The sequence below is a fragment of the Lygodium microphyllum genome, chromosome 2 (genome assembly GCF_053477565.2).
Source record: "Lygodium microphyllum isolate KBCC chromosome 2, Lygodium_microphyllum_v1.1.10, whole genome shotgun sequence".
In the NCBI taxonomy this organism is placed as follows: Eukaryota; Viridiplantae; Streptophyta; class Polypodiopsida; order Schizaeales; family Lygodiaceae; genus Lygodium; species Lygodium microphyllum.
The window spans coordinates 35,874,125-35,897,047 of NC_141136.1; the positions used below are offsets into that span (position 1 = coordinate 35,874,125).

Genomic DNA, 22,923 nt, shown 5'->3' on the forward strand with positions numbered 1-22,923 from the left:
ACTTCTTGTGTATGTTAACTCGTTGGCACCTTACCTTGCAGGTGTCCAGGTGCTTACTTGCACATGGATTCGAGGAGGTAGATTTTGACTTGTTCGTATGATGGAGTGCGACAAGGAGCATTGTTCCTAGCGATCGTAGGAAGGTACCACATAAAAGCTCTTCTTCTTCTTCTCTCTCTTCTAGAACCCCGTTTTGGCACGTCTGGGAGATCGCCCACACAAGATGCCAATGGCTATCTTTACTTTGCGCAGACACCTCTCGAGACCACCTTTTCTTTTCCGCCATTCTTCATCACCATCATCAGAGAGTCAAAGCCCCACCGTCTGGATTCCTTCCTGCCTTAATTAATCTCCTGACTTTGTATCTAACTCAATTCCTTTTAAGACAGCCGTTCTGCACCCAAACGTTTCCCCCGGAAACCAATCCGTTTCCATTGGACCATCACGCTATAATGATTGGGTCCGCCTGCGTTGCTTCTTTTTCCTCCTCCCCAATACCTCATCAGACAAAAAGTTTAGGGCATTAGGGAGAGAGGAGTCTCTTACGAGCTAGCGTGCTTCTCTGATTCCCATCAATCGGCCTGCTTCTTCTTCTTCTTCTTCCATAGCTATTGAGTGCAGCTTGTTACTTCGAGTTCACGCCATCCACTCTCTAGAACACATCAGCTCGTGTTGATCTTGCTGCCAATTGCAATCCGACGCAGTGAAATTGAAGTGGCTAAGACGAGCTGACAGGATTGTGGCAAGCCACAAGGACGTATTGATCTCTCGTTGAATCTCATTCATTGGCTGTCCGTCTATGGTGAAATTATCGGAAGATGCATGTCTGGCAGCATACTTGCCACCTGAATGAAGAGCTGTTGAATCAGGTCTGGTGCGATCGGGCGATTTGCAAATTCAGGCTGGAGGTTGAATTCCTTGAATTTCTATGGCAATCTGGCTATACAAGTGGCAAAAGAACCTGCAAACAAATTAGTGAAAACCTCTACAAATTTGAAGGTGAAGGCTTTTCTGTGCTTCTGCTCTGCAAAAAAAGGTCAGCTTGCTTGGACACCGTTGAGAACATCCAAAAGGCCTGTTTGAAGTGCAGAGACTGACTAGAAGAGGTGGATGCAAAAGAGGAATGGGTTGTGTCACCTCGAAGTTGGAGCCTTCGGATGTGGTCCAGCATTGCAAGGAGCGCAAGAGGCTGCTGAAACATGCTCTGAAATACAGACAGAACTTTGCACTCAGCCATTTTGCTTACATCCAAACGCTAAGGAGCGTGGGACTCGCCCTCAGACGGTTTGCGGAAGGGGACATCCAGGACTCTCAGGCCTCCCCAAGAACACCTACAACCCCTGTCGCACCTGTGCCGCACGTCTCCTCAACTCCTGTTGCAGTGCTGTCGCCCCCTGCCTCCGCCTCAACAAGGTCGCCGGAGGTTCCAAGCTCACCTACACCGGTTTCCACATCCTCTCCTGTTCCTTCTCCTCTTGCTAATGGTCCAGGACCTTCTTTTTCTCCATCGCGAATCCCAGCTACTCCACGACAATCCCCGAGGCTTAGCAGCCCCCAGCAGCCTGTTCAGAGTGCTACTCCCCTACAAGACATGCCAGATGTGCAGTACTTGAATGCAATGGCCTCCCCGGAAAGGGGCAGTGATTTCTCACCACCTTTTTACTCCCCTGACAGAAATGAGACGGATGATTTTTTTTCGACTTATTCTCCTTCCTCTCGCTTCTCTAGGTCACCACCAGTCTCATCTTCTCCCCTTTCGACTGCCTCATGGTTTCCCGACATTTTCAATGCACCACCAATTCCCTATCATCTGCAAGAACAAAGGAGGATGAAACAAACTGGTCAACTTGAGGATGATGATGAGATACAGGATTTTGATCAGGTTCAAAAAGAGGAGGGAATACCAGACCTGGAAGAGGAGGAGCTGAAGGAGGACGTAAGTGCAGTACTTGAGCAGGCTAGTGAGATCCCTGGTGTAACTGAAGCTGCCGTTGCAGAAGTGGAAGAGACAAGGGTCATTCCCAATGAAAAGGAGGCAGATGTGTCTGAACTCAAGACCACAGAAGCTACTGATACAGGTCATGCAGAAGATAAGCCAGTTGTGATGAAAAGTGTGAGTAAAGAAGCAGCCACTGAGAGCTCTGGAAAGAAAATACCCAAGCAGGTGCTTAGTGTTGCTACTGGGCCAAAAGGAAGAAATTTAATTGAAGCTGTAAAACACATACATGGTCAGTTTACAAGAGCATCTAGAAGTGGGGCGGAAGTCTCTCAGCTGTTGCAGATTAAAATGGTCCATCACAGTATTTTGGAAGGTGTTCTTCATCTTATTGCTTAAGACTCTCAGTTTGGGTGCAGTTCATTCTTCTGATGCCCAGTTGTTTAACACTGCAGATTCGTCCAAGGTTTTGAATGCTATAACAATGCACTGGTCCCAGAAAACATCATCAATAATGCGAGATGCATATGAAGACAGTGGTGACGAGCATGCAAATGGTGGTATGCACGGCAGTCATGCCTTAATTCTGGAGAGGCTATATGCATGGGAGAAAAAGCTTTATGATGAAGTGAAGGTGGGCCAATGCTAGTCCGACTCTTGATTTTAGGTATTGCAATCACATCTTAGTTTGAATTAGATCACTACAGAGCGTTTTGGTAGCATCACACGATGTTGGAGCTGTACATGGTTTCTGTGGTCAGATGTTTACATTAGGTTGTAACTGGAGGCAAAATTGGGAAGTGTTTACTGAGCTCAGTTGTCTCAGCTGCACTATATCTGATTTTGAGTCTTTTGAAAACAGGCAGGGGAACTCATCCAGGCAGAATTTAATCACAAAAACAAGCATTTGCATAACCTGCAAGCAAAAGGAGAAGATGAATTTGTATTAGATCAGACCAGAGCTGTGTTGAGGAAGCTTGACACCCGGCTCATTGTGGCTCTTAAAGCAATACGTTCTGTTTCAGAGAAGATTCAGAGGCTAACTGATGACGATCTTTTGGATCAGTTATGTGAGTTACTGGGAGGGTATGTACCATGGATCAATTCAATCTTCTAGTACTTTCCATGTGTTTTCACAAAGATACTCCAGCAAATTAAGCAGCTTTATTTCCCATATGTCTTGCTTCAGCCTTATACTAGACATATTTTAGTGGAGGTAGCAGTTCCTATATGTTTGGATTGATGAAGGTGTTGATTTGCCTATGGTGGGCTGAGACCTTAGTTTGGGTGATATGTGGGTTAGGCTCAGTTTGTTTGGAAAGATGAAACCCTAATCCTTGTTGGTTACAGATTGGGATTGGAAAATTTGCAATCAGCAACACTTTAGGTTCAAGGCTCAAATCTTCAATTTCTTCCACAGGATTTCACACGCATCAGGCAAGGACGAGAGAGATCTTTGATTTTCAGCCCTAAAACAGTGATCAACAACAATTTCCAGCCTAAAATAGTCTTCAGCATCGTTAACCCTCCATTTGGCCCTTGTTTTTGAATGCTCAAGTGTTGAGCTAAGAAATGCATTCCATGCTGATTAGCCACTTAAACAGCCCAAAACAAGCTTAATTTAATGAAAACCCTAAAACAGGGAGTGGTTTGAGAGAGTTTCGTGAAACCCTAATATGGGAGGGTCCATCCTCATCTATAGATAGATAGGCTGCCCCCATTCAATCTCATTCCCTGCAAAGGGAAGACTGAAGATTGAAGAGTGCGTGTCTGCCAAGTGGGGGGTGCAGCTATAAATAGGAGTACCAATAAACTAGCTGACCTGATCTAGGCGAGGCCATAAATGCTGGCAGAATGCTGGTCATATAGAAAGAAATGCCAGAAAAAAAGGGAACACCCCAGAAAAATCCTAGATGGAAGTGACAATGTCTGATAGGTGTAGGCAGACTGTGGAAGGCAGTAACTAGCCTCTTAGGAATGCACAAAGGAAGCCGACAAATAAACAAAATGCACCTAATCTGCCAAAGCTCCTGTGTCTTCGTCAAACTTTGACAAGAGCTCACAACCAGGAGATGACAAACATACATGACTAACACAGGTAGGCTAATACCCCCATTCAGATCCTAGGAGCGTCTGAAGACCCAACAACCTCATGTGATGAAACATAGAAGCCTTGGGCAAAGGCTTCGTGAAGAGATCAACTGGGTTGTCCTCCGTGGGATAGTAGGCCACCACCAACTCGGAATCCACGATCCGCTCCCGAACGTAGTGGTACTAAACCTTGATGTGCTTTGTGCGAGCATGAAACAAAGGGTTCCTGGCCAAAGCTAGAGCACTTTGGTTGTCCACACATAGCTCTGTAGGTCTTGGCTAAGGAAAGCCGATCTTTGTTAACATGTGGCGAAGCCAAATTGTCACCATAGTTGTAGAACATATGGCATGATACTCGGCCTTTGTAGAAGAAAGGACTACAATAGGCTACTTTTTGCTACTCCACGAGAGAACTCCTAATCCGAGAGAGAAGGCATAACCTATAGTGGACCTCCATGAATCCTCATCACCGGCCCAGCTAGAGTCACTCCAACCAAAGAGAGTAACCCCCTCTCCATATATGATTCCATAAGATCGAGTCCCCTGCAAATAACGAAGAATGCGCAAGGCTGCGCTCCAATGCTCCTGAGTGGGAGTTGTTGTGAAAGAAGACAAACAGAGCCACAACAAAAGAAATATCTATCCGAGTATGAATAGGCGAGATGAGGGAGCCAACAAGACACTTGTAATTGGTGGTACTGTGAGAGTGCGCAGCGAAAGAAGAACACGAACACAGAGGAGAGGAGAGAGGAAGCAGAGAATGAAGGAAGAAAGTCTGCACTGACTGAGATGAATGCTGAATACACTGGAATGGACAGAACAGTCCCTGCACGCAGCCCGGAGCGTCAGTGAGGGAACCAGGACAGACTGGAGGCAGAGGCAGCACCAATGCCGGAGACGGAGACGGAGGGAGCAGTGCTGAACCTGCAGAGCATGAATGAGATGAATACTGGACTGACTGGGGGGACAGCTATAAATAGCCCCCAGCCAGAAAACTGGCCGACCAGCTAAACTGGCCGACCTGGCCAGATCTGGTCCGACTGGCCAGTTCTGGTCCGACTGACCAGAACTGGTCCGACTGCCCAAAATAATGGGCAGTCACCCCAAAAACAGCCCAGATCTGGGCTGTAAAATGCCCAGGGCTACATGCTGACTAAAGCAGCCTGAAAACACACTGACAGAGCTCCTCTGTCTCCTGTCAGACTCTGACAGGAGCTCACAACCAGGAGATGACAGGTTGGCAGGAGAGCGGGCTTTACAGGCTCCATTCCCCTTCTTTGATGCAGGGTCCTCCGAGGCAGTCTATTGCTACACCCGTTCCCGCTTGTGCACCTTCTATTCCACAGGTTTCTTCCCATCCCCCACCTTCTCCTCCGGTGGTTCCCTCGTACCCCCCATCCCTTTCAGAGGGGGACGATCTCGGTGATGCGGCTGTGGATTCCCTGGCCCCTAGTGTTTTAGAGGGGGCTTTCCAGGATCGTGAGGAGCTCCTTCAGCAGCAGTCTACTTCGACGGACTTCATCGACATTGGCATTCCTCTTGCCATCCCCGGATCCATTTCTTCTTCGGCCTTCCGCCACATCCAGGATCTGAGAGGGGGTGTTAGCAGTCATGTTTGTCATGCCTTGTCATCTCCTGCCTGTGAGCCTCAGTCTGAGTCAGACGAGGACATTAGGAGCTCTGACTTGTCTATCACTTGTTTTGACGGAGGAGGTAGCTCATTCTAGAGCACTCAGTTTATTGCATGTCAGTGCATTTTCTCTCCAGTAGGGATTTTATGTGCATTTCCCGGGGCAGTTTCTGCATTCTTTAGCCTGCCTCCACTGCCGGACATTGTCCACCCTTTTCGGGATTTTTCTGAGCATTCCTGGCATTTTTACCAGCATTAAATGCTGGTCAGATCAGCATTAAATGCTGGTCGGACATATTTATGGCCTCAAATTTCAGGTCGGCCAGTTTGTGGGTTTTTTGGCTATTTATAGCCATTTCCCACTTGCCAGTCAGTTGTATTATCAACTTCCCTCCTTCCTTGGCAGGTGCACACTCCGACTCCGTCATCTTCCTCCGTCTTTGGTGCTGCCATCGTCATCAGCCTGATCTGATTCCCTTACTGACGCTTCGGGCTGCGTGCAGGGACTGATCAGTCCATTTCAGTCCATTTCAGTGTATTCAGCATTCATTTCAGTTAGTGCAGATTTCTCTTCCTTCATTCTCTGCTTTCTCTCCTCTCCTCCGTGTTCGGCGCAGCGAAAGAACACGAACACAGAGGAGAGGAGAGAGGAAGCAGAGAATGAAGGAAGAAAGTCTGCACTGACTGAGATGAATGCTGAATACACTGGAATGGACAGAACAGTCCCTGCACGCAGCCCGGAGCGTCAGTGAGGGAACCAGGACAGACTGGAGGCAGAGGCAGCACCAATGCCAGAGACGGAGACGGAGGGAGCAGTGCTGAACCTGCAGAGCATGAATGAGATGAATACTGGACTGACTGGGGGGACAGCTATAAATAGCCCCCAGCCAGAAAACTGGCCGACCAGCTAAACTGGCCGACCTGGCCAGATCTGGTCCGACTGGCCAGATCTGGTCCGACTGGCCAGATCTGGTCCGACTGGCCAGTTCTGGTCCGACTGACCAGAACTGGTCCGACTGCCCAAAATAATGGGCAGTCACCCCAAAAACAGCCCAGATCTGGGCTGTAAAATGCCCAGGGCTACATGCACATTAAAGCAGCCTGAAAACACACTGACAGAGCTCCTCTGTCTCCTGTCAGACTCTGACAGGAGCTCACAACCAGGAGATGACAGACTGAGACTAAATAAGAGCAGGCTAACACCCCCTCTCAACTCCTGGGAGAGACTGAAGACCCAAGAACCGCATGTGATGAAGCAAAGAAGCCTGAGGCAAAGGCTTCGTAAAGAGATCAGCTGCATTGGCCGCCGTAGGACAATAGACCACCACCAGCTCCGAATCCACGATCCGCTCTCGAACATAGTGATACTGAACCTCAATGTGCTTCGTACGAGCATGAAACACCGGGTTCTTGGCCAGAGCAAGAGCACTCTGGTTATCCACGCGCAGCTCCGTAGGTCCGGTCTGGGTAAAGCCAATCTCCGCGAGTAAGCGATGGAGCCAAACTGCCTCCATAGCGGTCGAACATAGGGCCCGATACTCAGCCTCTGTAGAAGAAAGTGCCACAGTAGGTTGCTTCTTGCTGCTCCAAGAGACAGCACCAGATCCAAGGGTGAAAGCATAACCTGTAGTGGATCGTCGCGAATCCACATCACCTGCCCAATCAAAATCACTCCATCCAGAAAGGGTAATCCCATCTCCATACATGATCCCAAAGGATCGAGTCCCCTGCAAATAGCGAAGAACCCGCAAGGCTGCCTGCCAGTGATCCTGGGTAGGAGTCTGCATAAAGGAAGACAATAAAGCCACCACAAAGGAGATATCCGGCCGAGTGTGAAGCAGCCAGATAAGAGAGCCGACAAGGCACCTGTAACGGGTGGGATCGGTAAGAGGAATTCCAGCTGTCAAAAGCTTGGACTCAGGGTCCATAGGGCATGAGATAGGCCTACAGTCAGCCATATCAAACTCCGAAAGAAGCTCGGAGATGTACCTGTGCTGCGAGATAAAAATGCCCTGTGCCATCTGATAAATCTCCAGACCTAGAAAGAAGTGAAGGATCCCTAGATCCGTCATGTCAAACTCCTGCTGTAGAATGGACCGAGAATGCTCCACCTGCTGAGTGTCGCTCCCTGTAATAATAAGATCATCCACATACAAGATGAGAAACATCGAAAGAGAATCCACAACCCGTAAGTAGAGGTTGGGATCATAAGCGGAGCGCGCAAAGCCACTCTGTAGAAAGAAGCGGTCAATCCGCTGGTACCAAGCACGAGGAGCCTGCTTTAGGCCATAAAGAGCCTTCCGCAGCCTGTAGACATGATCCTCCTTCCCCTGCACAAGAAAACCAGGAGGCTGTGAAACATAAATCTCCTCCTCAAGAACACCATTCAGAAAAGCAGACTTGACGTCCATCTGATAGACAGGCCAACGGTGATGAGCAGCTAGAGCCAAAAGCACTCGGATGGTGGACATCCTGGCTGTAGGAGCAAAAGTCTCAAAGTAATCCAATCCTGCACGCTGGGCAAAACCCTTGGCAACAAGCCTAGCTTTATGCTTGTCCAAGGAGCCATCTGCAAGATATTTGGTCTTAAAGACCCATTTCACACCAATCACCTTCCGTGTCGCGGGACGCGGAACAAGCTCCCACGTATGGTTTCGCTCGATGGAGTCGAGCTTGGCCTGCATAGCCTGTCTCCAAATATCCTGTGCAAGAGCCTCCTCCACAGTGGAAGGCTCGGAATCCTGAAGAATCTGTGACATAAGAGCATAGTTCACACATAGTGAACTATCCCGCTGGGCCTGTAAGCGGGCTGATCGACGAGGACCTGTAGAAGAAGCAGGAAAGTGAGTAACACCTGAATCCTGCATGAGTCGGCGATACCATAAAGGAATCCTGAGAGACTCCTTCTGTGAGGGAGACCGGGGGGTCTCCGGAACCTGTAAAGCACCCAAATCGGAGAGGGACTCCCCCTCACCAAGTGAAGGTAAATCCACCGCATCTGAAGAAGGCTGTATATCCCGTGAAGATCCCGAAGAGGCGGTAGAAGAGCTCGTAGAAGACGAAGGCACATCCACCAAAGGGGAAAGGGAAGCCGAAGGAGGAGGAGGAATAGAGGGGGTGCTAAGGGTGATCCTGGAAGGAAGTGAAGGGAGAGAAGGTGGGGGGGGGTCCGTCGATGATGAAGAAACATCGGAAATAGAACCTTCAATCGGATCCTCAGAGGCCGAAGCCTCATCAAAGATCACATCCCTGCTCACCTCAACCTGCCGCGTCGTCGGGTTGTAGAGCCGATATCCCTTCGTGGTCGTACTATAACCAACGAAGATAAGCTTTCTCGACTTAGAGTCGAACTTCGTCTTCCTCTTCTTCTTGTCCACATGGACAAAAGCATCGCACCCAAAGATGCGAAAATGGGACACGGAAGGCTTCTTTCCAAAGAAAGCCTCATATGGAGTCATGTCCTGTAATGCCGAAGTCGGAGAGTGGTTGCGTATATGCACCGTTGTAGCCACCCCCTCACCCCAAAGGAAATGAGGAAGACTCCTATGCTCCAGCATAGATCGGGCCATCTCAATCATGGTCCGATTTGCACGCTCCACCACACCATTCTCTGATGGTGTGTTCGGATGGGAATACTCCACCCGAATACCATGATCCCTGCAAAACTGAGAGAAAAGGTGAGAAGTGAACTCTCCACCGTGATCAGCTCGAACACCACGGACTTTGGAAGTTGTTTGGGTCTCCATAAACACCTGCCACTCACAGAAACGGGAGTACGCCTCGCTCTTGTACTCCAAGAAATAAGGCCAAACATAACGACTAAAGTCGTCCACAATCAGCATCAAATACTTGGCCTTCCCAAGGGAGGCCGTGCCCATAGGTCCGCAAAGGTCGGTATGAACCAACTCAAGCGGTGAAGTAGCCCTCCTAGAAGCAACCTGCGGGTGAGGCTGCCTGTGCTGCTTGCCCCTCAAGCAGCTAGGGCACAAAGTGTGAAGAGGAGGGAAATCAGGAAGTCCCTCCACCATCTTCCTCCTAGAAGCCTGGCGAAGAGAATCAAGGTTCAAATGACCATACCGAGCATGCCAGAGCAGCCCAAGCTCATGGGAAGTCCGCGCAGCCAAGGCTGTGAGCGTATAAAGCCCACCCTCCTGTGTACCTGTCCAAAGGGCATCACCTGTAGAAGCATCCTCCACTGTGACTGCATCCTGAGTAAAAATGACTCGGGTACCTAACTGAGTAAGACCATGCACAGATAATAGGTTAAAACCCAAATCAGGCACATAGAGCACTTTGGCGGAGGAAGACCGCCTGTCAGAAAACATAGGTAAAGTCCCCACTCCATGAACAGGAACTGTAGAATTGTCACCAATGGTGACTGTACCCCCTCTGGAACGAAGATCCTGAAGCCAATCCTGACGGAAGGTCATATGTGAAGATGCTCCACTGTCGACGAGCCAAGGCTTCTCCTGTGTGGTAGAAACTAGGGCAGTGTCTTCCTCAACAAAGAGATGCACAAACGCAGATTCTGTTGTGGCTGGGGCTCCTGTCAGAGTCTGACAGGAGACAGAGGAGCTCTGTCAGTGTGTTTTCAGGCTGCTTTAGTCAGCATGTAGCCCTGGGCATTTTACAGCCCAGATCTGGGCTGTTTTTGGGGTGACTGCCCATTATTTTGGGCAGTCGGACCAGTTCTGGTCAGTCGGACCAGAACTGGCCAGTCGGACCAGATCTGGCCAGTCGGACCAGATCTGGCCAGGTCGGCCAGTTTAGCTGGTCGGCCAGTTTTCTGGCTGGGGGCTATTTATAGCTGTCCCCCCAGTCAGTCCAGTATTCATCTCATTCATGCTCTGCAGGTTCAGCACTGCTCCCTCCGTCTCCGTCTCCGGCATTGGTGCTGCCTCTGCCTCCAGTCTGTCCTGGTTCCCTCACTGACGCTCCGGGCTGCGTGCAAGGACTGTTCTGTCCATTCCAGTGTATTCAGCATTCATCTCAGTCAGTGCAGACTTTCTTCCTTCATTCTCTGCTTCCTCTCTCCTCTCCTCTGTGTTCGTGTTCTTCTTTCGCTGCGCACTCTCACATGGTATCATCGCCGGATTGAGAGCACGGAGGACGAGAGAAATACCTTACTGCTGCTGCCCACAGTTCCACAACAGCCAGGAGATTGCTTCAGGCGGTTGCCAACAGGTCTTTTACAGCCAGGCGACTGCATCAGAAGGCTGTACAGCCTGCGTTTGCTGTACACAGGGGCTGCCACGTCATCCAGTGACGCAGCAACTCTGCGTTTGCTGCCAGGCGACCTCTTCTGCTGCAGGGCGACCCTCCTCCAGCTTGCATTTTGCTGTTTTGCAGGTCGCTTCTACCCCGGCTGCTCCTATCTTGCAGGCGACCTCTGTCTGGGCAAGTTTCCGGTGCTGGTGGTCTCGATTCTGGTGTTCTACATCAGATCTATTTGCGTTTTGCAGATCTAGGTGGTTGTAGGCACTCTCTGCCTGCATCTTGGTGGTTGGTGACCACACTGTTGGTCCTATTTTGTCAGCGGCACAACTTTCTTGGTATTTTTCAGATTGGAAGATGTACTACCAATTCTCAGGCTTTGAAGACTCAGAGGATGAGCTTCTTTCTCATCATTCCTCTGAGCGGAGGCGGGACTATCGTGAGTTCGTCATCGGGAAGACCCTCCTCGCACTCGTCCTTCTTCAGTCCATGCATCTCAGAAGGTTCCATCTACTGCGAAGGTTTCTTCCGTGAAGACTGCATCCACAGTGCGGATGCCTTCCTTGATCCCCTCTATACAGGTGCCGATTCTCCCTTCCTTTCCGAAGGAAGACAAGTTGGATGGTTCCAACTATTCCCTATGGTCATGCAAGGTGGCTTGCATTCTTGATACCTTTGATCTATGGTTTCTTGTTTCTTCGCCCATCGACCGACCCCCCGTGGATTCGTCCGATGGCACCTCAATGGACCGTGCAGCCTTATGGGATAGGCTCAACTCTCGAGCCCGTTCCTTTCTTTTTATGAGTCTCCATGATTCAGTTCTTGTACATGTTCACAGGTTAAAGACCGCGGCGGAAGTATGGACAAAGCTTGCGTCTTTGTATCAGCACAAGACATTTGCCCACAAGATTTCCTTGGAGAAGAAGTTGCGGATGCTCAGTCTTGATGGTTCTTCTTCCATGAAGGAGCACATCACGAAGATGGAGGATATGCGAGGCGAGCTAGCCTCTCTTGGTCGTCTGATATCGTCTGAGGATATGGCGATGATTCTGTTGACTCAGCTGCCATCACCCCGATATGATGTCTTCTACACCACCCTCATCACTACGAGAACCCGTGAGACTCTCCTATGGGAGGAGCTTTCCCCGCTTGTCTTGGAGCATGACGAGCGACTCAAAGAGGTGGGAGCCAGTGGCTCCACCAAGGCATTTACGGCTGCCACAGGTGTTGGCAAGAAGAAGAAACAAAAGAAGGAGAAGTCCAAGGACAAGAAGGAGGAAGATAAGAAGGATGCGAAGGAGAAGAAGCCCAAGTGTCCCCATTGTGGGAAGGGCACTCATCCCGAGGAGAAGTGTTGGCAGAAGTATCCCCATTTGAAGCCTAAGGGGAAGGACTCGACGGCGGCCCCAGCCACAACAGAATCTGCGTTTGTGCATCTCTTTGTTGAGGAAGACACTGCCCTAGTTTCTACCACACAGGAGAAGCCTTGGCTCGTCGACAGTGGAGCATCTTCACATATGACCTTCCGTCAGGATTGGCTTCAGGATCTTCGTTCCAGAGGGGGTATAGTCACCATTGGTGACAATTCTACAGTTCCTGTTCATGGAGTGGGGACTTTACCTATGTTTTCTGACAGGCGGTCTTCCTCCGCCAAAGTGCTCTATGTGCCTGATTTGGGTTTTAACCTATTATCTGTGCATGGTCTTACTCAGTTAGGTACCCGAGTCATTTTTACTCAGGATGCAGTCACAGTGGAGGATGCTTCTACAGGTGATGCCCTTTGGACAGGTACATAGGAGGGTGGGCTTTATACGCTCACAGCCTTGGCTGCGCGGACTTCCCATGAGCTTGGGCTGCTCTGGCATGCTCGGTATGGTCATTTGAACCTTGATTCTCTTCGCCGGGCTTCTAGGAGGAAGATGGTGGAGGGACTTCTTGATTTCCCTCCTCTTCACACTTTGTGCCCTAGCTGCTTGAGGGGCAAGCAGCACAGGCAGCCTCACCCGCAGGTTGCTTCTAGGAGGGCTACTTCACCGCTTGAGTTGGTTCATATGAGAGTGCGCAACGGAAGAGGAAATACGAACACGGAGGGAGAGAGAGAGAGAAAGCAGAAAATAAGGAAGAGAAATCTGCACTGACTGAAATGAATGCTGAATACACTGAAATGGACTGATCAGTCCCTGCACGCAGCCCACAACGTCAGTGAGGGCACCAGATCAGGCTGATGATGATGGTAGCACCACCACGGGGGAGGAGTGTCGGAATCTGCAAGAAGACAACTGACCAAGTGGGGAGGGGGGCTGCCAATAAATAGGCAACGGACAAACCCTAACCCTAACCCTAAAATGGGCGCAAACCCTAAAATGGGCGCAAACCCTAAAAGTGCCCTAAAATGGGCGCCCCACAACAGTGACCAAAAAGGTGGCCGGGCAGCCAGTGGCTGCCCACTAAAAGAGGCCAAAAAGAAATACACATCCTAAGACAGCCAGTCAAGAGTGACTAGCCTCCCCCATCATAACACATGACAGACATGTCAGAGCTCCTAATGTCCTCGTCTGACTCAGACTGAGGCTCGCCATATCCTCAGACGATATCAGACGACCAAGAGAGGCTAGCTCGCCTCGCATATCCTCCATCTTTGCGATGTGCTCCTTCATGGAAGAAGAACCGTCAAGACTGAGCATCCGCAACTTCTTCTCCAAGGAAATCTTGTGGGCAAATGTCTCGTGCTGATACAAAGACGCAAGCTTTGTCCATACTTCCGCCGCGGTCTTTAACCTGTGAACATGTACAAGAACTGAATCATGGAGACTCATAAAAAGAAAGGAACGGGCTTGAGAGTTGAGCCTATCCCATAAGGCTGCACGGTCCATTGAGGTGCCATCGGACGAATCCACGGGGGGTCGGTCGATGGGCGAAGAAACAAGATCCCATAGATCAAAGGTATCAAGAATGCAAGCCACCTTGCATGACCATAGGGAATAGTTGGAACCATCCAACTTGTCTTCCTTCGGAAAGGAAGGGAGAATCGGCACCTGTATAGAGGGGATCAAGGAAGGCATCCGCACTGTGGATGCAGTCTTCACGGAAGAAACCTTCGCAGTAGATGGAACCTTCTGAGATGCATGGACTGAAGAAGGACGAGTGCGAGGAGGGTCTTTCCGATGACGAACTTCACGATAGTCCCGCCTCCGCTCAGAGGAATGATGAGAAAGAAGCTCATCCTCTGAGTCTTCAAAGCCTGAGAACTGGTAAGACATCTTCCAATCTGCAAAATACCAAGAAAGTTGTGCCGCTGACGAAATAGGACCAACAGTGTGGTCACCAACCACCAAGATGCAGGCAGAGAGTGCCTACAACCACCTAGATCTGCAAAACGCAAATAGATCTGATGCAGAACACCAGAATCGAGACCACCAGCACCGGAAACTTGCCCAGACAGAGGTCGCCTGCAGGATAGGAGCAGCCGGGGTAGAAGCGACCTGCAAAACAGCAAAACGCAAGCTGGAGGAGGGTCGCCCTGCAGCAGAAGAGGTCGCCTGGCAGCAAACGCAGAGTTGCTGCGTCACTGGATGACGTGGCAGCCCCTGTGTACAGCAAACGCAGGCTGTACAGCCTTCTGATGCAGTCGCCTGGCTGTAAAAGACCTGTTGGCAGCCGCCTGAAGCAATCTCCTGGCTGTTGTGGAACTGTGGGCAGCAGCAGTAAGGTATTTCTCTCGTCCTCCGTGCTCTCAATCAGGCGATGATACCATGTGAGAGTGCGCAACGGAAGAGGAAATACGAACACGGAGGAGAGGAGAGAAAGCAGAGAATGAAGGAAGAGAAATCTGCACTGACTGAAATGAATGCTGAATACACTGAAATGGACTGAAATGGACTGATCAGTCCCTGCACGCAGCCCGAAGCGTCAGTAAGGGAATCAGATCAGGCTGATGACGACGGCAGCACCAAAGACGGAGGAAGATGACGGAGTCGGAGTGTGCACCTGCCAAGGAAGGAGGGAAGTTGATAATACAACTGACTGGCAAGTGGGAAATGGCTATAAATAGCCAAAAAATCCACAAACTGGCCGACCTGAAATTTGAGGCCATAAATATGTCCGACCAGCATTTAATGCTGATCTGACCAGCATTTAATGCTGGTAAAAATGCCAGGAATGCTCAGAAAAATCCCGGAAAGGGTGGACAATGTCCGGCAGGTGAGGCAGGCTAAAGAATGTAGAAACTGCCCCGGGAAATGCACATTAAAGCAGCCTGAAAACACACTGACAGAGCTCCTCTGTCTCCTGTCAGACTCTGACAGGAGCTCACAACCAGGAGATGACAGACTGAGACTAAATAAGAGCAGGCTAACACCCCCTCTCAACTCCTGGGAGAGACTGAAGACCCAAGAACCGCATGTGATGAAGCAAAGAAGCCTGAGGCAAAGGCTTCGTAAAGAGATCAGCTGCATTGGCCGCCGTAGGACAATAGACCACCACCAGCTCCGAATCCACGATCCGCTCTCGAACATAGTGATACTGAACCTCAATGTGCTTCGTACGAGCATGAAACACCGGGTTCTTGGCCAGAGCAAGAGCACTTTGGTTATCCACGCGCAGCTCCGTAGGTCCGGTCTGGGTAAAGCCAATCCTCGCGAGTAAGCGACGGAGCCAAACTGCCTCCATAGCGGTCGAACATAGGGCCCGATACTCAGCCTCTGTAGAAGAAAGTGCCACAGTAGGCTGCTTCTTGCTGCTCCAAGAGACAGCACCAGATCCAAGGGTGAAAGCATAACGTGTAGTGGATCGTCGCGAATCCACATCACCTGCCCAATCAGAATCACTCCATCCAGAAAGGGTAATCCCATCTCCATACATGATCCCAAAGGATCGAGTCCCCTGCAAATAGCGAAGAACCCGCAAGGCTGCCTGCCAGTGATCTTGGGTAGGAGTCTGCATAAAGGAAGACAATAAAGCCACCACAAAGGAGATATCCGGCCGAGTGTGAAGCAGCCAGATAAGAGAGCCGACAAGGCACCTGTAACGGGTGGGATCGGTAAGAGGAATTCCAGCTGTCAAAAGCTTGGACTCAGGGTCCATAGGGCATGAGATAGGCCTACAGTCAGCCATATCAAACTCCGAAAGAAGCTCGGAGATGTACCTGTGCTGCGAGATAAAAATGCCCTGTGCCATCTGATAAATCTCCAGACCTAGAAAGAAGTGAAGGATCCCTAGATCCGTCATGTCAAACTCCTGCTGTAGAATGGACCGAGAATGCTCCACCTGCTGAGTGTCGCTCCCTGTAATAATAAGATCATCCACATACAAGATGAGAAACACCGAAAGAGAATCCACAACCCGTAAGTAGAGGTTGGGATCATAAGCGGAGCGCGCAAAGCCACTCTGTAGAAAGAAGCGGTCAATCCGCTGGTACCAAGCACGAGGAGCCTGCTTTAGGCCATAAAGAGCCTTCCGCAGCCTGTAGACATGATCCTCCTTCCCCTGCACAAGAAAACCAGGAGGCTGTGAAACATAAATCTCCTCCTCAAGAACACCATTCAGAAAAGCAGACTTGACGTCCATCTGATAGACAGGCCAACGGTGATGAGCAGCTAGAGCCAAAAGCACTCGGATGGTGGACATCCTGGCTGTAGGAGCAAAAGTCTCAAAGTAATCCAATCCTGCACGCTGGGCAAAACCCTTGGCAACAAGCCTAGCTTTATGCTTGTCCAAGGAGCCATCTGCAAGATATTTGGTCTTAAAGACCCATTTCACACCAATCACCTTCCGTTTCGCGGGACGCGGAACAAGCTCCCACGTATGGTTTCGCTCGATGGAGCCTCCTCCACAGTGGAAGGCTCGGAATCCTGAAGAATCTGTGACATAAGAGCATAGTTCACACATAGTGAACTATCCCGCTGGGCCTGTAAGCGGGCTGATCGACGAGGACCTGTAGAAGAAGCAGGAAAGTGAGTAACACCTGAATCTTGCATGAGTCGGCGATACCATAAAGGAATCCTGAGAGACTCCTTCTGTGAGGGAGACCGGGGGGTCTCCGGAACCTGTAAAGCACCCAAATCGGAGAGGGACTCCCCCTCACCAAGTGAAGGTAAATCCTCCGCATCTGAAGAAGGCTGTATATCCCGTGAAGATCCCGAAGAGGCGGTAGAAGAGCTCGTAGAAGACGAAGGCACATCCACCAAAGGGGAAAGGGAAGCCGAAGGAGGAGGAGGAATAGAGGGGGTGCTAAGGGTGATCCTGGAAGGAAGTGAAGGGAGAGAAGGTGGGGGGGGGTCCGTCGATGATGAAGAAACATCGGAAATAGAACCTTCAATCGGATCCTCAGAGGCCGAAGCCTCATCAAAGATCACATCCCTGCTCACCTCAACCTGCCGCGTCGTCGGGTCGTAGAGCCGATATCCCTTCGTGGTCGTACTATAACCAACGAAGATAAGCTTTCTCGACTTAGAGTCGAACTTCGTCTTCCTCTTCTTCTTGTCCACATGGACAAAAGCATCGCACCCAAAGATGCGAAAATGGGACACGGAAGGCTTCTTTCCAAAGAAAGCCTCATATGGAGTCATGTCCTGTAATGCCGAAGTCGGAGAGCGGTTGCGTATATGCACCGCTGTAGCCACCGCCTCACCCCAAAGGAAATGAGGAAGACTCCTATGCTCCAGCATAGATCGGGCCATCTCAATCATGGTCCGATTTGCACGCTCCACCACACCATTCTCTGATGGTGTGTTCGGATGGGAATACTCCACCCGAATACCATGATCCCTGCAAAACTGAGAGAAAAGGTGAGAAGTGAACTCTCCACCGTGATCAGCTCGAACACCACGGACTTTGGAAGTTGTTTGGGTCTCCACAAACACCTGCCACTCATAGAAACGGGAGTAGAGGGGGGCTGCCAATAAATAGGCAACGGACAAACCCTAACCGTAACCCTAAAATGGGCGCAAACCCTAAAATCGGCGCAAACCCTAAAAGTGCCCTAAAATGGGTGCCCCACAACAGTGACCAAAAAGGTGGCCGGGCAGCCAGTGGCTGCCCACTAAAAGAGGCCAAAAAGAAATACACATCCTAAGACAGCCAGTCAAGAGTGACTAGCCTCCCCCATCATAACACATGACAGACATGTCAGAGCTCCTAATGTCCTCGTCTGACTCAGACTGAGGCTCACAGGCAGGAGATGACAAGGCATGACAAACATGACTGCTAACATGTGAGAGTGCGCAACGGAAGAGGAAATACGAACACGGAGGAGAGGAGAGAAAGCAGAGAATGAAGGAAGAGAAATCTGCACTGACTGGAATGAATGCTGAATACACTGAAATGGACTGATCAGTCCCTGCACGCAGCCCGAAGCGTCAGTAAGGGAATCATCGCCAAACTGAGAGTACATGGAGCTGAGTTTTACGCGGGAGAACACCCACAACTCTGCGTTTGCTGGTCAAGACGTCTCCAACAGCTGAGGCGTCATCCTCTGCACCATCTCCTTGATCAGGGCGGCCTGTTTTGGTGTCAACAAATTTGCGTTTGCTGCTGGCGCCTTCTCCAGTGGCTGCCACGTCATCACCACCCTCTTCCTGCCTGCGTTTTCAGCCTCGGCAGCCTTCCTCCAGCTGGGCGACACCCTTCCAGCCTGCGCCTTGCTGTTCTGGCTGTTGTTCCTTCGTCCGGCGGCTCTTTTCCTGCTGGCGACTTCTTCCCAGGCTGCGTTTTCAGGCAGGCGGCTGTTTTTCTGTGGTGATTGCATCGTCAGCATTTGCGTTTGACATCATCCTTGCGTTGACCGACCTACGAGCTTCCTTTCACAGGCCCTACATGTTCCGGACTTGGGCCTTACCCTCCTCTCAGTTTATGGCCTTACGAGGCTTGGCACACGAGTGATCTTCACCGAGCATGCCGTTGTTATTGAGGATTCTCTTACAGGAGCTGTCTTATCTACAGGTTGGCAGGAGAGCGGGCTTTACAGGCTCCATTCCCCTTCTTTGATGCAGGGTCCTCCGAGGCAGTCTATTGCTACACCCGTTCCCGCTTGTGCACCTTCTATTCCACAGGTTTCTTCCCATCCCCCACCTTCTCCTCCGGTGGTTCCCTCGTACCCCCCATCCCTTTCAGAGGGGGACGATCTCGGTGATGCGGCTGTGGATTCCCTGGACCCTAGTGTTTTAGAGGGGGCTTTCCAGGATCGTGAGGAGCTCCTTCAGCAGCAGTCTACTTCGACGGACTTCATCGACATTGGCATTCCTCTTGCCATCCCCGGATCCATTTCTTCTTCGGCCTTCCGCCACATCCAGGATCTGAGAGGGGGTGTTAGCAGTCATGTTTGTCATGCCTTGTCATCTCCTGCCTGTGAGCCTCAGTCTGAGTCAGACGAGGACATTAGGAGCTCTGACTTGTCTATCACTTGTTTTGACGGAGGAGGTAGCTCATTCTAGAGCACTCAGTTTATTGCATGTCAGTGCATTTTCTCTCCAGTAGGGATTTTATGTGCATTTCCCGGGGCAGTTTCTGCATTCTTTAGCCTGCCTCACCTGCCGGACATTGTCCACCCTTTTCGGGATTTTTCTGAGCATTCCTGGCATTTTTACCAGCATTAAATGCTGGTCAGATCAGCATTAAATGCTGGTCGGACATATTTATGGCCTCAAATTTCAGGTCGGCCAGTTTGTGGGTTTTTTGGCTATTTATAGCCATTTCCCACTTGCCAGTCAGTTGTATTATCAACTTCCCTCCTTCCTTGGCAGGTGCACACTCCGACTCCGTCATCTTCCTCCGTCTTTGGTGCTGCCATCGTCATCAGCCTGATCTGATTCCCTTACTGACGCTTCGGGCTGCGTGCAGGGACTGATCAGTCCATTTCAGTGTATTCAGCATTCATTTCAGTCAGTGCAGATTTCTCTTCCTTCATTCTCTGCTTTCTCTCCTCTCCTCCGTGTTCGTATTTCCTCTTCCGTTGCGCACTCTCACATGGCCACCACCTTTGGCAGCCGTAAATGCCTTGGTGGAGCCACTGGCTCCCACCTCTTTGAGTCGCTCGTCATGCTCCAAGACAAGCGGGGAAAGCTCCTCCCATAGGAGAGTCTCACGGGTTCTCGTAGTGATGAGGGTGGTGTAGAAGACATCATATCGGGGTGATGGCAGCTGAGTCAACAGAATCATCGCCATATCCTCAGACGATATCAGACGACCAAGAGAGGCTAGCTCGCCTCGCATATCCTCCATCTTCGTGATGTGCTCCTTCATGGAAGAAGAACCATCAAGACTGAGCATCCGCAACTTCTTCTCCAAGGAAATCTTGTGGGCAAATGTCTTGTGCTGATACAAAGACGCAAGCTTTGTCCATACTTCCGCCGCGGTCTTTAACCTGTGAACATGTACAAGAACTGAATCATGGAGACTCATAAAAAGAAAGGAACGGGCTCGAGAGTTGAGCCTATCCCATAAGGCTGCACGGTCCATTGAGGTGCCATCGGACGAATCCACGGGGGGTCGGTCGATGGGCGAAGAAACAAGATCCCATAGATCAAAGGTATCAAGAATGCAAGCCACCTTGCATGACCATAGGGAATAGTTGGAACCATCCAACTTGTCTTCCTTCGGAAAGGAAGGGAGAATCGGCACCTGTATAGAGGGGATCAAGGAAGGCATCCGCACTGTGGATGCAGTCTTCACGGAAGAAACCTTCGCAGTAGATGGAACCTTCTGAGATGCATGGACTGAAGAAGGACGAGTGCGAGGAGGGTCTTCCCGATGACGAACTTCACGATAGTCCCGCCTCCGCTCAGAGGAATGATGAGAAAGAAGCTCATCCTCTGAGTCTTCAAAGCCTGAGAACTGGTAAGACATCTTCCAATCTGCAAAATACCAAGAAAGTTGTGCCGCTGACGAAATAGGACCAACAGTGTGGTCACCAACCACCAAGATGCAGGCAGAGAGTGCCTACAACCACCTAGATCTGCAAAACGCAAATAGATCTGATGCAGAACACCAGAATCGAGACCACCAGCACCGGAAACTTGCCCAGACAGAGGTCGCCTGCAGGATAGGAGCAGCCGGGGTAGAAGCGACCTGCAAAACAGCAAAACGCAAGCTGGAGGAGGGTCGCCCTGCAGCAGAAGAGGTCGCCTGGCAGCAAACGCAGAGTTGCTGCGTCACTGGATGACGTGGCAGCCCCTGTGTACAGCAAACGCAGGCTGTACAGCCTTCTGATGCAGTCGCCTGGCTGTAAAAGACCTGTTGGCAGCCGCCTGAAGCAATCTCCTGGCTGTTGTGGAACTGTGGGCAGCAGCAGTAAGGTATTTCTCTCGTCCTCCGTGCTCTCAATCAGGCGATGATACCATGTGAGAGTGTGCAGCGAAAGAAGAACACGAACACAGAGGAGAGGAGAGAGGAAGCAGAGAATGAAGGAAGAAAGTCTGCACTGACTGAGATGAATGCTGAATACACTGGAATGGACAGAACAGTCGCTGCACGCAGCCCGGAGCGTCAGTGAGGGAACCAGGACAGACTGGAGGCAGAGGCAGCACCAATGCCGGAGACGGAGACGGAGGGAGCAGTGCTGAACCTGCAGAGCATGAATGAGATGAATACTGGACTGACTGGGGGGACAGCTATAAATAGCCCCCAGCCAGAAAACTGGCCGACCAGCTAAACTGGCCGACCTGGCCAGATCTGGTCCGACTGGCCAGATCTGGTCCGACTGACCAGAACTGGTCCGACTGCCCAAAATAATGGGCAGTCACCCCAAAAACAGCCCAGATCTGGGCTGTAAAATGCCCAGGGCTACATGCTGACTAAAGCAGCCTGAAAACACACTGACAGAGCCTCATCTCTTGACGTAGGAAGGACATTGTTTGTAGGTAAAAACTTTTGTGATAGTAGCCTGCAGCATTTCAAGCACACATAACTCGATCTCGGTGGCAGTGCAGAGACCCACGTTTGTATGGATGACCTGCACGCTGGTGATGCTTACCATGTAGGTTATCCATTTGATCCCGGGGTTTGGAATTAGTGATCATCTTGTACTGAGACACCTTCCCTCATGCTCACACTGCATACATGATTTCCTCCCTGCCTTCCCCCCCCTCTGCAACTATCTTTTCCCACTTGTAATGCTATACAGAGTAGTACTCTGTAGCCCACTACCTGGCCATACCAATAAGTCCAATCTTTTTTTTTGAGGACAAAAACTTTATTTTGAGTGGGGATGGATTGTAATGGAGGGGAATACTTAGTCTCAGGTTGACCTAAGTATAAAAGGTGTAAGGGACACTGCATAGGTACCAATTTATGAATATGCATCTGTCCTTTCACCTTCTTTACCTTCTCTCCTGTCCTTCCACGGTGGCTGCTAGCCATTTCTCTCTCCTCTTCCCTTCTTTCTCTCTCCTTCTCTCCTCTCTACAGTCTTTCTCTCTCTTCCTGCACCTCTTCTCTCTCTTCTGCAGTCCCTCTCTCTCTTCTTTCTTTCTCTCCTGCCCTCTCTCTTACTCTGACAGGAGCTCACAACCAGGAGATGACAGACTGAGACTAAATAAGAGCAGGCTAACAGGTACCTGTAAGGGGAGCTCTAGTTGCCCAAAGCTTGGACTTTGGGTCCATGGGGCATGAAAGTATCAGAAGTGGTGCAGCAATGGAAGCATAAACATGTGCTGAAATAAACTGCCGAACACAAGACAAAAGAAAAGAAAGAGAGAACACAATATAGATGAGAACTCATTTGTATGCTCGGGAAATGGAATCCATATACCAAAACATGAGACAGTACAGAAGCAATGTGAGTCACCGACTGTGGAGGCACTGGCACATGCTCCCTCTCCCTAGAAACTGTCAAGTGATGAATGAATGTGGAGGAGGGAGGTTGACAATAAATAGGCCAAAATAAATGCCTAAAATATGACTGGTCGGCCATCATTAAATGCTCGCCGACTGGCTGCAAATAATGCCTAAACCACAAAAAACAATGGCAAATAAAATGCCTAAATAATTTCTAAGCCCAGCCTACTGTACCACAAGTGCATACTTAACCATGAACTGACTAATCTGCTAACACCCTCTC

At 50.3% G+C, this 22,923-nt stretch overlaps 1 protein-coding gene across 1 annotated transcript in view; it reads left to right on the forward strand.

Moving 5' to 3' along the window:
- The first annotated feature begins 220 nt into the window (after window positions 1–220).
- Window positions 221–22,923, forward strand: part of LOC148039602 (protein ALTERED PHOSPHATE STARVATION RESPONSE 1-like) — a 74,619-nt gene continuing 51,916 nt past the window's right edge. Inside the window, exons 1-3 of the mRNA XM_087692144.1 lie at window positions 221–2,312; window positions 2,392–2,570; window positions 2,799–3,022. Of these exons, the coding sequence (XP_087548270.1) occupies window positions 1,124–2,312; window positions 2,392–2,570; window positions 2,799–3,022 (1,592 nt within the window). The 5' untranslated portion in view covers window positions 221–1,123. The remainder of the gene's footprint in view (window positions 2,313–2,391; window positions 2,571–2,798; window positions 3,023–22,923) is intronic.